The sequence below is a fragment of the Chroicocephalus ridibundus genome, chromosome 7, assembly GCF_963924245.1.
Source record: "Chroicocephalus ridibundus chromosome 7, bChrRid1.1, whole genome shotgun sequence".
In the NCBI taxonomy this organism is placed as follows: domain Eukaryota; kingdom Metazoa; phylum Chordata; class Aves; order Charadriiformes; family Laridae; genus Chroicocephalus; species Chroicocephalus ridibundus.
In genome coordinates this window covers 43,456,974-43,472,589 of record NC_086290.1, presented here as the reverse complement: position 1 = coordinate 43,472,589, position 15,616 = coordinate 43,456,974, and the positions used below count along the sequence as shown (strand labels likewise).

The following is a 15,616-nucleotide window of genomic DNA, read 5'->3' as shown; positions in this document are numbered from 1 at the left end:
TACTCCATAATTAGTATTGTTTGAACTAGTTGGCATTTCTCCTAGAACAGATTTCACACTCTGTGAATGAGGTTAATTCATTAGTTACATTTGTTTCAAAGCCTCTTGAGCAATCTAATCAGTCTGTAATAGTAACTGACTGACCCAAATCCTTACCCAGTAAAATAACAGAATTTCATCCCAATTTGTTACCAGAGGAAGCTTAACCTATTTAATTTTTATACCGACATTTCACTGCAGAACATGACAAAGATAATTCAGGAAAATCTGATCTTTCCATATCTGTTTTCCAGATGGGTTTGATTTCAGTCTTTATGGCGATGTCAGTATTAGTAGGCACAAAGATGCATCTCTAACACTCTATCTCCTGTATTTTTCCAGACACACCCTGCATATTAAACAAAACACTGCCCATACCAGCAGTAATCACACGAACAGCCAGGATTTAAGATCATGAAGAGACACTGAAACAGTCTGAAACAGTCCAAGTTAAGTGAAATGTTTCTTACAACTATCAGCTAGACTTATCACTTCTCTTGGATGGTACAGGAGTTCTTATGTTCTCAGTTTTCTCAGTTAATCTCCTTTCTGCCAGGTCTGCAAATGAGCCCCTGTGTCTTGCTCTCTGTTATATTTAAGTGTATTTATATTAAATCTTGTCACAAATCAGGATAGGATGCTTCAACTCTTTTTTTTTTTCTTTTCCTGCCAATCAACATTTCAACTACCAGTTTAGTATCTAAAAGCTAGTCCTGCCCAATTCCCATTTCAGCAGTCAGGAAAGCATGCTCCACCATGTCATAACATAACATTAGAGGAAGGTAACAACGTGTGTTTAAATGAAATTCTATGAGATTTCTCCCTTTCCAAGATCTGTATTTAAACATCAGCTTAATGGATTGTGAGCCTCGCCTGCAACTTCTCTCTAGATCTTTTCTACAATCGTACTTCCATTAAGGTCAGACTCTGCTGCTTGTCTTTACTGGCACTTTTGGGTTCAGTTCCAAAACCAAAATTTAATTGTCTATACGCCTTAAGCCAAAGTTCATCAATTGCATATCCTCAAAATTCTTTCCTACACTTTCTGGAGAGTTAGGCCATGGCAGACAGACAAGGAATAGCATGAAGTGGATAAGCACAGTCATCTGATAGGAGCCAGAGCTGTTTGAGAAGTTGATTCAATGCTGCTTTCCAGTTACTGAATACCTTCAAGGAATAAGGTACCGAAATCAGAACGAAACCATCCGATTTAGCTTTCTGTAGTCACGGCAATGAGTGGATTTGCCAGATGGAGAGGAGGAGTAGAAGGCTGGCACAGATGGAAATTTGTTAAAGACCTAAACACAGAACCAACTGCATGGGAGCATGGTGCAGTGGGAAGCTTCACCCGTGGACAGCTTTCACCCTCAGAAAGGAAAACCAGTGACAGAAGGCTAACCTACACTGGGGCCAGGACCACTCTGTATGCTTTACTTAAAGCCCATCAGCCTTTCCATACTGGTAAAAATTTTCTGAGTCTCATGACCTCCCCAGACTCAGGGATAGGCACCAATTTCAGTGGTCATCTCGCTTTTGACGAAAGCAGAACCAGAAAAGCTGTAAAGTGCCCAAGCTAGCCACGTACCAGACCAAAGAAAAACAAATCTAGATTCGCTAATGCTCATAGCAGTGGTGACAAAGTAATTTGCTTTGCCAATTCTCATTAAAGGATGACAGAGCACTTCAGACGCCAGACTCTAGAAGAGTTTTATAGCAAAGAGCAGAGTTTAATAGCAAAGAGATGTATCCAGCATCGCTCTGCACACCACAAGCAGCATTTCAGGCTAATCTCAGCTGCAAGCATAGGAAAGTGCTACTTATTCTTATGGTCTGCTTACATGAGAAATCTACGTAAGCTGCAACAGTAGCTTATGTTTTGTTTGAATTTTACAAAGCTTATACGCAAGCCATTATGTAGAAAAAAAACGGGGGTAGCAAAGGCTTCACAGAAGGTCTATGGATCAGAGTATTACAGAAAGGCTTTATATTAACACAGGGTTTTAATGCTCCAATTATTTGTGTGTAGTAGTTGCATTCATTTACAATTGAGACCACTCTGGGGGTTGTTTTCCACATCTTAGCCTGCCATGAATTGTAGAGCTGGAAGAATACAATGCATACAGGAGCAGTGGAAACAATCAGCCCCACATAAAACAGAGGCTATTGCCTAACTCTTTGCTCTGCTGCTTGCTTTAGCATTTTCTGGAAAGATAAGTAATGTGAGGTAATGCTTCTGCTTGAGATCAGGATAGTGGGAGAAAAAGAGGAGAACCATAGCTTTCATTTACTAGCTTTCTACATACCATTAGCTTATTCAAACAGTTTAAGGTAAATGAAAGCAAAAATCCTCTTACATTTCACAAGTTTTTATCTTCATTAATACCCTGAGTGGCGCTCACTAGCAAAAGCAGGGACTATATTATTCTTGCATTTTTGTGGTCTGCTCAAGAGTTTCCTACTAGCATTAGAAAATAAAACCAAGAAAGCTAATAAAAATGGTACCAATTCCTGTTGAGAAGGAAGAGGGAAGATGACACAGGTATCTGACCATATTTGCCTTCTCCCCCTTCAACTGTTCAAATGAGCAGAAGACAAGTCTTGCAGTAGACAGCAATGAGTGCTGAGAAAGCTTTAGTCCCTCAGCTTGAATTAAAGACTTCCCTATCTGATGACTGGAATGGGAAGATTTGCAGTAAGTGACTACCTAGGGAAAAATAACCTCCCTTTGTTAGCTGAAACAATCAGCTCACTTTTACTGGTTGCAACCTCCCCACCTGCAAGGGGACAGGGGAAGTCACCACCGAGACCACCCCACACTGCTGACACCCTGGGGATGTGGTGACAAGCTACCGTGTCATACCCTCCTTCCCTGCCGCTGTGTCCCCATCATGCTCCCATCTGCAGATAACATCCTCAGAAGTATTTCTGGTAGAATTCACAGGCACTGACCCAGATAGGGAGGTCAGGCTCCAGAGGTCCCTCAGCCCCATCCCTGTCCCCTTTACTGGTTATGGACATAAAGACCATTTATTTTATATTCATGTGAGAGTGAAGGCTATTTGCTGTTAACTAGATACATCTGTTCTTCAAGTAACACGTTCAGGAGTATCCAAAAACTCAATCTCATATCACAGCTTCCTTTGTCGCTGCTATACTTTGTTTTTTGGTGTGAGCCATCACATCAAGAAGCTTAATACCCAAGTGTTACTGGGACTATTTAAACATCAGGTAGCATGTGTAATGCATAAATTGGTAGCAACTGCTTTCTTCAGGCATAATAGCTCATGTATTGTGTGACAGAACTCACTTAGAGGTGACTGATAGAAGTGCCATGGCCATTAACCGAAGGATCTCCCTGCAGCCTTCATTCAGCTCTGTCAGGTCACTGCGGGTTTACAAGGAAGACCTGCAACACAGCATCAGTAGATAAGCCAGAGAACAAATGCCTGCTATGACACTGAGTGCTATTGCTCATGATACAATTCAGCACTGCTTTTTATGATACTCCCATTCTTCCTCTTGCTGCCAAGCTCACCAAGCTTTTTTTCTCTTAAGCCATTCAGGTTAAGAATTCAGTTACATAGAAGAACAGCTATTTCCACCCTGGATATCACATGATATGCACCACTTACACCCCTAGATGTACTTAAAGAATAAACAAAACAAAACAAAACAAGTAAGTTTGATTTTTTTAAATATAGATCAATGAAATTTGATAAATGCATTAATGTTTCAAAAAGCTTAGGCTGTTCCTTACCAAGGTGTCCTTATGCTGAATTGTTTTGTGGATGAAAGTTTGCTCCACATTTTACAGCTCTGGAGTTTAAATCCGTAAAACATTGATCCTAAAAAAGGGTTCATCGAGGTGAATTCCGAACTATGCATATAGCTGGCTTGCAAATGATATTGTTAATAACAGTTGTTTATGGTAATGATAGCAACACTTCACTATGCCATAATTTATCTAGAGTGAGATATTCCTGACTATTCCAGGCTTTTTGACTGAGAATGCTGGTTTTTTCAACACTGCTGTGTCTTCCGTTGGGGTCGTGACACAGCGTTCAGGGCAATGCGGTACTTTACACGCTCGATGATGTACAATGAGATGCAGCTATAGTTTTGTGAAGACTTGCACCGGTTACTGCCTTGTAAGCACCGACACAGCTATTGCAACCCTTACAGCTGTAAGTAATTTGCATAGAGAACTTTATGGACAAACCTCCAAGTTTGATCCTTTCCAGGAGTCCAGTGGCCGTGCGGGGGGACCACCGGGCCATGATCGGGCGCACTCTGCGGGGCTTGGCCAGCGGCCCCTGCGGCCCGCCTGCCACCAGGCCCTGAGGGCGCCGGCCTGCCCGCGCCGCGGCCTGCCCCCGGGACCGGGGGTCTTCCTCCGCTTGCCTGCGGGGGGCGAGCGGCTGCTGGGCGCACGGGGGCCACCGGCGGGGCGAGCAGGACGTTCCAGGCCCCCGGCGGAAGCGGCTGAAGGGAGACGCGCCCTGAGGGCAGGCGAAGGAACCACCAGCCCAGCCGCCGCCGCGCGCGACCCCCGCGCTCCCTCAGCGCGCCTGGACTACACTTCCCAGCGTGCCCCTCGGCGGGCACGGCGCCGGCGAGGGCGGGGCGGCCTGCGCGGTGACGTAAGCCGGGGGCGTGGCCGGCGTGAGCGTGAAGCGGGCAGAGGAGAAGGACGTAGGGGGGGAGTGGGGTGAGCGTGCGGCAGGGGGTTCGTCCCGGGGGGAGCGGGGCCGCGTGCGCCGCCGGGCCGGGAGCGCGAGGCTGAGGAGGGGCCGCGGCCGTTAGTTGCCGGCGCGCGCGGGGGGCGGCGGGACCGGCCGCCGCCGCGGAGTTGCGGGGGCCGGGGCCGGCCGGGAGCTTAGCGGCGCCCGCCGCGCTGCCGCCCTCCATGGGGCCGGGGGCGGCCGGTTTGCCCTGCCCCGCCGCTGCGGTGAAGTGACAGCGGGCGGAGAACGGCGGCGGCGGCGGCGCCCCTTGTGGGCTGGGAGGCGAAGGGCTGTTGCCGGCCCGGCCCGGCGCGGAGCGGGCGGCGGGGGGGGGTCCGGTGAGTGAGGTGGGCGGCCGGGACTCGCCCCCCCGCTGCGCGCCCCGCCTCCCCCCGCCGCCCGCCGGCCTGCGCGGGGGTCTCGGTGCGGGGAGGGGAGGGGGGAAGGCGCCGGGCCGGAGCGGGCGAAGGCGGCGGAGGAGGGGAGCGGCCGCGCCATGAACTACCAGCAGCAGCTGGCCAACTCGGCAGCCATCCGGGCCGAGATCCAGCGCTTCGAGTCGGTGCACCCCAACATCTACTCCATCTACGAGCTGCTGGAGCGGGTGGAAGAGCCGGTGCTGCAGAACCAGATCCGCGAGCATGTCATCGCCATCGAAGGTGAGCCGAGCCGGCAGCGGGGAAAGAGGGGCAGGCGGCGGGGGTGCGCCCGGTTCGCCCCTTGTCCCCTCCCGCAAGCCCGTGGCCCTGCGTGCGGGGCGTTGGCGGGCTTACTGGGGGCAGCTGCGCCCCTCTGGCTGCCTTCCCTCCCTCCACCACCCCCCGTGGCAGGCTTTTTTGGGGGTGTTTGTGTGGGGTGCGTGCGCGCTGGCGCGGTCCCCATGGGTTCCTCCGCTCCGGCGGCCCCCTCGGTGCGGGTTTCCCTTGCAGCCAGGCAAGAGGCGAATTTGTCGGGAGCCCGGCTGGAGAAGGGGGCAGCGGGCGCTGCGGGGAGAAGTTGTTTTGCTCCTGTGCTCCTTGCAGGCAGAGAGCAGCAGGCTTGTTGGGGCTGTGTTAAGGTAGGGAGGGCGATGCTCGCTTTGCCTGCGGAGTGGTTCGGAGAAAATAAGATTTTTATTTTTTTTAACTTGGATGCTCCGTGCAGTTTCTGATGGAGTCACGCTTAAAGTACGGGTTCAGTTTTGGTGGCGTGAAGTGGGTAAACAAGACGTACAAGTGGATTAGGGAGCGGTAGTCTGTCTGTGCAGCAGTGTAAAAACAGGTTTGAAGGCAAGATGGAGATAACAGTCTTCTAAGCTTAGATTTATATGCATCTGTCCCTGAAGGAGCACTGCAGAGACTCTAAATTGCTTAGGATGTGCAAAATAAGGAAAATTTGTCTGTATTGGGGACGCTGAAGATATTTTTCTTGACTGCTACTGGAGTTAAAAAGAGCAAACAGTGTTGCCCAAGAACGTGTGTTTTAAGAAGAAATTTTCGAGTTATTTTTCATGATAACTTTCTAAGTTTTGTGTTGTGTGCTTTTGAAATTGAAGTAGTATGCCACTATTTTGGAAGGGATTCAAGCTAGCGGAGTATGATGTACAGCAGCTGAAATAGAGAGCTGCTTCAAACCATCTTGTGTTGTTGGCCTGTCCTGTCCTTAAATTATATGTAATAAAAAAGTCCTGACGGAAAAGCTGCTATTGAGATTGTTATTTGAAAGACTGCTTTATTAATCTGACTCTTAAGCAATGCAGCTTGAATAGACAGACGTAATGTTTAATACTGTTAGCATTTTATGGGCAGGGGGCAAAAACCCCCTCTTTAGTGTCTTGTGTAGCGAGTCACTGAGATTGGCAGTGCCTGTCACTTATTAAAGAACGCAGTCCCCAGCTAAGTCTCTCCATCCGACTGAGTATGAGGTAGAGTTTTTTGCATGTTCTCTGTTGCGTGAGTCTATTGAAATTATGGTGCGTGGTTGTCGGCTTCTTGGAGTCTGGATTGTACCCTCCTGGGAGTCCTTCCCCTTTGCTCTCCTCTTTCACTGAAAAGATGGAAATTTATTAGTATATATTGTGGGAAGGGTATGGCACAGGCACCACTGTTCCTTTCTCAGTGCTACTGGTGTTTGGATTTCTGCAGGATAGATGATGGCTTCATCAGAAGGCTCTTTGTTTTGTTTTTTTTAACTGGTAATTAATACATATTTATGTGGTATAAATGTAATTCTTGAATAAGATGCTTGGGATATGGTGATGCAGACAGTTTGTGTTGAAGTGGGAGGAGGACGTGAAGCGCTGTATGTAATTATCTTCATAGCATGTGACTTGTGTTAGTCTTTTCATGTATTGATAATTTGTGTTGCCGAACTGTAGCTTAGTTCCTTTGTCAGTCACGAAGACTTTAAAACCAAAATAGCAGCCTGCAAATGTATTTCAAAAGCAGAGCTGATGAGTAAAATTTTCATAGACAACTTGCTGTCTAACTTGCAGTGGACACTGAGTCATGAAACCAGTAGATCTGATTCATTGGAAAGATTTATCTAGAAAAAGTGTATATTTTAAGTCTTTTCTGTTCTGAGGGCTCAACTAACTCTTAAATATTAGAATTTGCATATACTTAAAAAAAAATAACACCTCACTCCTTCATATTACAACTCTACCAGGTTTTATTTTTGGTAAACCTCCTTTACCTAACTACTTCTCACTGACACCAGTTTTTAAACCTATTCGGTAATGCCATATTGCAGCTAGAACTTAGAAGTAGTCATTTGTTTTGTGCCTGTTGCAGTCCAATTTTGCTGCAAAGAGTTCAGTGTTACAATGGTACTCCCCAAATCACAAAACCTTTTGAGTTCAGGGTACTCGGCTTTTTCACTGACAGCGAGGAATGGTGGTGTGGTTGGCATGTGACTGGCGTGAGAAAACATTAAGTAACTGCTTGGTGAAATAGTTCCTTCCAGCGGAAGGAGAACCATACCCTTTAAAAGAAAAGAATATAGTCTCATTAGTTCAGGCTACTTTAAACCGTAACTCCAACCAATGTGTGCTCCTTGAACAGCTCAAATGATACTTTCCTGCTCAAGAGAGGTTTGCCAGATCTGGAGGAGAACATAGTTGGAATCTAAAGCGACTTGACACTTATTTCAGTGAAGTGGAGATGCTATTATTTATTCTCATAATTTTCTTTTCACTATAGAGTGGCACTGTCTTCCCAACAACACTTCGGATTTTATTGGCAATGTAAGCCTTTCTTTTTAGGTTCTGAGTTCTATTATAGCAGTGTCTGGACACACTTGCTATACCAATGATTGTTGAAATAATGTAAAATTAACGCTGGCCTTTCATCAGCAGCAATTGTTTACATTCAAGTATGAGTTGTATCTAATCCTAAGAGAGCAACTGCTAAACATTCCTAAATTGGGCCCCAAATTGCCACATTGTTACTTCTTGCACAGCTTTCTTTCACATCTAACTTAGAACAATACAAGGATACTGGCTAAAACAGGTCTGTGTGGTATTAGTTCATCAGTTTTTCCCTCACTGGATAAAAATGCTAAAAATGGATTACATTCAGGTTCTTGCATTTCAGAGTTGCAAAGTCAACAGTTTAAAAGTATGCACTTCCATTCTGTGTTCTTTGTATGAAATTCATACTAAGTAGCCAAACGATTTTAGATGATGACAGGTGACGCTTAAATGTGTAGTACGAACTGTCTTCACGCGTTCAGTGGTTTGTGAGCTCAGCTCCACCAGTAGCTGCATCAGTACTTCATCAGTATTAAACAGTTCTTGTATCAAGTATGTCGTGTGCTTAGAACGGGGAGAAGAAAACATGAATTGATTCAGCAGTCTTTAAATTGCTGGAAACATTTTGGGGTTTCAAGGTACGATGGTCTTAAGGTGTGCACGTAGATAAGTAAGGGTAGGTAACAGCTGAATGTGTCGCTTCCAGTTTCTATCATCTGGACTGAGACTAACTTTATATTCTTATAAAACTTCAAGAATGATGCAAAACCAGGGAAAGAAAGCTGAGCAGCCTGAAAATTTAATTTCTTCATGAAAGGAATTTAAAACAATTTAACAGTGTCAATGTCATCTTGGCTGATAGTCTGTAAAAGCACTTTTGCTAATATACTTAGTACTAACAGATACTAATGCAGCAAGTGTTAAACATCTGAAATAGTCTGCTATCCTTGTACACAGTGGCAAGCCCATCAAAACAGATTCCCCTTCACTATGGCGTTTGAGCAGATTTTTCCGAACTGGTGAGGGTGGGGAATATCTTGAGTCCTCTACTAGTAAAACAAAACCTTAATGCTGAGGCTTAAGATACTGGCTTCAGTGTGCCTCGCAAGTCATTTGAAGATTTTTCCCTGTAGTCTGTGCTTTTTTTTTTTAGGATTTCCCTCTCTAAATGAATAGGATTTCTGATTTTTTTTTTTAATATAAGAGGAGGTTGTTGCTTTGATTTTTATGGATGCAATACCAGATATTATTCAGTTATGAATTGCTGTGTTTCAGTGCATCTTGTGATTTCTGTGCTAACTTACGTTTATTAAGTATTTTTCTTCAGTCCTGGGACTTCAAATATAATCTAAGTCTTAGAGGAAATATGAGATCTGTACACTTGGAAATTAACTTGTTCAGGGCAGTGCAAAGATCCTGATGCATGGGGGGAGTAGTGGGAGAAAATGGTAGAAGATAAACCATGCTTTATTTTTTTCTTCACTCACTTCTAAAAGTACCGTTTCTTGAAAATAAAGTAATTTAGGATGGAGCTAAAACTCTTGAAGTGCATGTGTGTTAGAGGCATCTGTCATTAACTGATGCAGGACTCCACTTTGGTGTTATTACCTGTTGTGGCCATTCTTTTCGTGGAGCCGTCTAACTTTGCAGCTCCTTAAATGCTGGTATCAGGTATGTTGCAGAGGAAATGCTATCTTATAGCAATTTTGGGGTTGAGGTAGCAATAGTATTTTAATGCTTCTGTTGCTACTGAAATCTGAGATAAATGAGTTGAAAAATGAATGCACTGTAAAAGCATTGCTTGCTGTTGTGACATATGAGTATGGCTGTTTTTTCTGCTTAATGTACCTGTTCTCTCCTACTTGATGATAGAAAAGTGGCAGGCACATCAATGATCAACCATCTTTGGCTCCCTATTATAGAATCATTTGGGTTGGAAAAAACCTTTAAGATCATAAAGTCCAATTGTTAACCTAACACTGCCAAGTCCACCATGAAACCATGTCCCTCAGCACCATATTTACACTTCTTTTAAATACCTCCAGGGATGGTGACTCAACCACTTCCCTGAGCAGCCTGTTCCAAGGCTTAATAACCCTTTCAGTGTAAAAAATTTTTCCTAGTATCCAACCTAAACCTCCCCTGGTGCAACTTAAGACCGTTTCCTCTTGTCCTACTGCCTGTTACTTGTCAGAAAAGATCGACCCCCACATCTCCACAACCTCCTTTCAGGTAGTTGTAGAGTGATAAGGTCTCCCCTCAGCCTCCCTTCCTTCAGGCTGAACACCCTCAGCTGCTCCTCACAAGACTCGTGCTCCAGACCCCTCACCAGCTCTGTTGCCCTTCTCTGGACACGCTCCAGCACCTCAATGTCTTTTTTTTTTTGTCGTGAGGGGTCCAAAACTGGACACAGTACCCAAGGTGGGGCCTCACCAGCACTGAGTACAGGGGGACAGTCACTACCCTAGTCCAGCTCACCACACTGTTCCTGACACAGGCCAGGATACTGCTGGCTTTCTTGGCCACCTGGGCACACTGCTGGCTCATATTCAGCCGGCTGTCAACCAACACCCCCAGGTCCTTTTCCACCAGGTAGCTCTCCAGCCACTCTGCCCCAAGCCTGTAGCGTTCATGGGGTTGGTGTGACCCAAGTGCAGCACCCAGCACTTGGCCTTGTTGAACTTCATGCCATTGGCCTTGGCCCGTTGATCCAGCCTGTCCAGTTCCCTCTGCAGAGCCATCCTACCCTACAGCAGATCAATACTCCTGCCCAACTTGGTGTTGTCTGCAGTCTTACTGAGGGTGCACTCGATGTGTTCATACTAATGGAAAGAATATCGTTATTAGTTGACTTTTCTTTAACTTGTCAGCTTAGTGATAAGATGAGAATGAATCACTGCTGTATATTGGCCTCTTAATAATGTGAGCCTTCCTGCAGATGTACAAATAGCTCATGACAAGGAGCAAAAGCTGATGTAGTACTGTGTCTGTGTCAAAGAATTATATCAAACTGCAACTTGGAAACAATGATAATCACTCTGAAAAGTATTTGAATACCAGTCAATCCTTTTACTTAGCTATTTTGTTGAAACAGACTTAAAGAGATCCAGCATCTGCAGACCTCCATCCAAAGAAATAATTAAGTCAAGCTCTTGAGGAGTGGAGTTTGGGTACATGTTGTATTATTTCAATACATGAAAAGAATGGTGGTATAGTTCAGGTATTTAGGCATAAATGAACAAAGCTGAAAAAAACCTAAGTATTGCATATGACAATTGCATCTTGAAATGTTAATAGCAATCATCCTATTCAAGCTTTTGTTATCATTCTGCCTTTTTGAACTGTGGATCAAGCTATATGATTTGAAATTATAAAACTGATTCTCCAAACAGCCTTCTTCTTTCTGGGAGAGAGGGCAACTATAGAGCATGCTGGGAATGTACTTTTTTTGTTTATTTGCTGGGGGATTAAATTTGTGTGATTCAGATGTAGGGAATCTGAACACATTCTTTATACCTAGTGTATAAGGGCATCTAGGTAAATTCTGAGCTTGCATATACACAATATGCGTTGACTTGGGTAGTGATCTCTGCTTTTTAGAGCCAGTGCAATGAGTTTGGAACAAGTCCCTTATGGCCCTTTTCTCCTGGTTGTGCATCTGCGACTTTGTGTACCGAGTTAACCTGTGTTAACTTGTTAACCTGGCTAAAAGTTACCATTTTTATGTTGTGATTCTGTCTTGCTCTCTGTAGACCTCCAATGTGGACAAACTGATGAAACACAGTACGTATGCTGTAGTTTTGGTGGGTAGCATCAAAATGGAAAGACGTTTCTTTTTAATGCAGAAGGTATTAGACCTCATATGAGTAACAAAGAAAATTCAAATACTTTACTTCACTTGCATTGTGAGTTAAAGTTTGGTTTGATGGTTGTGTCTTAAAGTTACCGGACTGTTGTATTCCAAGTCAAAGTGACTATGCTTTTTGGCTTTAAGTTATTTGCATGATTGCTATTCTCAGCAAAAGCTGCATGATTAAACATCAGATGCTTTTCACTGAGTGCATAAAAGTTACAAATTGAGAGGAAAGCCTTAAACCATTAACTTCTGAGGATAGCTGTTTTTCCTGAGGCAAAGAAGGAGACATACTGTGGATCAACTGATGTTGTTGGAACAAATGTGTTGTGAGGCTTTAGGTTTTTCAGGGAATGTGCCAGGCTTCTCCAACCATTTGCTTTGGGGGATTAGTTTAAAGCAGCATGCAGTAATGCTGAAATAAGAGTTCATGCTGCTGTGTATACAGATCACTGTTTTTATTTCTATTTAAATTGGCAAATGAGTCTTACTCCCTAAGAAGAGGGGGCATTCAGCACTGCAGCAGATTGGACATTTAATTCACTTTGGCTGATCTCAGGCACTTGGGAAAGGGAAACACACCTTGTAAAGTTGGTTGCAGTGTTTATGTTCTGCACTGTACTTTGCTAAGGCCAAAATGGATATTGCTGTTTCCTGAAGATAACAGGTGCTCAAGTGAAGTGTCTTCACAAGATTTATTTTCTAGTAAGGTATGTTGTCTGCCATTTGAGGTATCCGTAGTCTTAGTCTTAACTTTACCATCTGAAGAAAGTGGTTTGAATCTTGGATCACGTAGTGAAAACTGATGTGAGAATACGATGTATTTCATTAATTGCAAATATGAAGGGATGCACTTACAAACATAGTGTAGTATGACAGTTATAAGTGAAATTAAAAACCATGCTTTTTTGGGAGAACGATGGAGATTGGGAATAGTGCCAAGCAGATGAAGAATTTATCCTCAGACATACACCGTTCTCTACTGCATCATAATTGGGGAATTGGTTTGTCCTTACCCATAAGCAAGGTAAATGGCAGTGTTGATATTTTTGGCAAATCTTTGAAGAAAAGGTAATGTAAGCTCCAAAAATACTGGTAGCTGAAATGGAGAGCTCAGTTGCATCTCAACTGTGTGACCTTCTGCTGACAGTGCATTTCAAACATCTGTTTCTGCAATTGTTATTTTCTATTAGGAGTATTCTTTCTGACCTTCATACACATAGCTTTATATCATTTGTGGAAAAAATCTAAAAAGATTACTCTAGTAATCTACAGTGGATAAAGTTCCCTTTGTCTGAGAGAGAAAGTATTGTATTGAATAGTTTTGATAATCCTAACATCTGTGGGAATAAGAGACTTGTTTTCTGTAATATTAGGTTTTGTCCTTGACTACCTTTAAGCACTGTTTGTACTTCAAGTCACCTATATGGAGGGAGAACTGGGGCTGAACTTCTCTTTTGTATTCTCACTTGTCCTCGTACCATGAAACCTCCCTTGTTGGTAGCCAGTCCGTTGTGGGCAGCTGGCAATTCCAAAGCCCTCTGGAAGTGTTTAGTGTCATTTTTTTTTTTTTTAAAGTGGATGGAAGCAGATGTGTTACTTAACCAGTATGTGCATATTCAACCTCATTAATGCCATTTCAGGATTCTGACTAATATATTTGGAGCCTGTATAATAGTACAAGTGAAAGGGTGTTAAGATGGCAGTGCATTTCAAAGCCAGTGAATGACTTGTGTTTTCATTTTTCTTTTCCTGGTGCATAAGTAAGCTTCAGTTAACCACTTAAGGAAGCAAGTACTGAAAATACAGGGTTGATGTGTATGAGATGTGTAATTTCAGTGTCTTGTTTAGTAGCTTTATTTGTTTACATAGCTGGATAATGAATGTAAACCTAATGATTAGACAGCTATTTTGTTTGGTAATTTCCCCTTCTGTACTTCAGAAAAATAGGGACAAGCAAAGTGACTCTTAAGAGTACTGGAATTGAATCTGTAGCTTTATCTGTATTGCTTTGTATTTGTATTTATTTATGAGCAGCTTCAGATGCAAATTTTTAATCTCTTTTTTTCTCATCATTTTGAAGGGGTTGAAGACTGTTTGCAGCCTAAACCAAATCAATGGTTGACACAACTTAACTTGAAACCTTGTGATGGTGTGCTCTCCCTGCCTCAACCTGACCTTTATCTCCTGTAACCCTGCCCAAGTGATAACCGCCTGTGGGGGCCGTAATGGGCGCATCTGCGTGATGGCAGCATCCAGCTCAAAGTGGATTCTGGGGAGACAGACAACAATGCAATAGCCAAGGGCTAACTTGATCAATACATCCACCTAACCACAGTACGGGTACTGTGGTCGATATGTAAACATGACTATAAGTCAGTCATAGAATCATAGGGTTGGAAGGGACCTCTGGAGATCATCTAGTCCAACCCCCCTGCCAGAGCAGGGTCACCTAGAGCAGGTTACACAGGAACACGTCCAGGTGGGTTTTGAATGTCTCCAGAGTTGGAGACTCCACCACCTCTCTGGGCAGCCTGTTCCAGTGCTCTGCCACCCTCAGGGTAAAGAAGTTCCTCCTCATGTTTAGGTGGAACTTCCTATGTTCCAGTTTGTGCCCATTGCCTCTTGTCCTGTCCCCGGGCACCACTGAAAAGAGCCTCGCCCCATCGTCCTGACACCCACCCTTTCAGTATTTATAAGTGTTGATAAGGACACCCCTCAGCCGTCTTTTTTCCAGACTGAAGAGACCCAAATCCCTCAGCCTTTCCTCATAAGAGAGGTGTTCCAGTCCCCTAATCATCTTCGTAGCCCTTTGCTGTCCCCTTTCCAGCAGTTCCCTGTCCTTCTTGAGCCGGGGAGCCCAGAACTGGACACAGTACTCCAGGTGCGGCCTCACCAAGGCAGAGTAGAGGGGGAGGATGACCTCCCTTGACCTGCTGGCCACACTCTTCTTGATGCACCCCAGGATGCCATTGGCCTTCTTGGCCACAAGGGCACATTGCTGGCTCATGGTCATCCTGTTGTCCACCAGGACTCCCAGGTCCCTTTCCACAGAGCTGCTCTCCAGCAGGTCAGCACCCAACCTGTACTGGTGCATGGGGTTGTTCCTCCCCAGGTGCAGCACCCTACACTTGCCCTTGTTGAACTTCATAAGGTTTCTCTCTGCCCAGATCTCCAACCTGTCCAGGTCTCTCTGTATGGCGGCACAGCCATACAGAGACACATCATCTTACCCCTATAAACAGTGAACAGCCCAAGAGCCCTTGGAGCTCTCCTGCACGGCAGCGGGCTGCACACCAGGATCTCCCCTTGAGTAGGGACACCTCTCAAGGTTACTTCTTGAGGTTAAGCGATTCCTTGCTGCAACAGATCCTCAGTAAGCGGCTAATAGCATGCTAAACTTTGAAAATTTATTGTGCACATATAATCCTTTAGGCATAAACCATTGACCATGTCTGGGATTAGGACTGGATCCATCCGCACCTAGACTCCCCTCTGAGAAGGAGTTCAGAAAGCAAGGGGGTCCTTTCTGAACCTCATGATTCAGCAGGAGGGTCTCCCTGGCAGTTTTGTCTGTCTTCTATGCAGTGAATAACCAAGTGCACCTTACCATCAAATCTGTTACATGTATTATCAAACTTTGTTAAATTGCTGGTTTATATCAATAAAAATTATATTTGATGCTGCTTCTCTCCTGCGAGTGAAGTGCATCGCTCCATCTGCAACAAACCCGTGGGAAAATCCACTTTGACTTGAACTTGGTAGTCCTAA

General features: G+C 44.5%; 1 protein-coding gene across 4 annotated transcripts in view; it reads left to right on the top strand.

Annotated features, from left to right (window-relative positions):
* The first annotated feature begins 4,726 nt into the window (after positions 1-4,726).
* Positions 4,727-15,616, top strand: part of AGAP1 (ArfGAP with GTPase domain, ankyrin repeat and PH domain 1) — a 380,589-nt gene continuing 369,699 nt past the window's right edge. For 2 of the 4 annotated variants that reach the window (XM_063341692.1, XM_063341691.1), the window contains exon 1: positions 4,727-5,422. In XM_063341692.1, the coding sequence (XP_063197762.1) occupies positions 5,260-5,422 (163 nt within the window). In that variant the 5' untranslated portion in view covers positions 4,727-5,259. The remainder of the gene's footprint in view (positions 5,423-15,616) is intronic. The other 2 variants (XM_063341694.1, XM_063341693.1) reach the window with 2 other exon arrangements.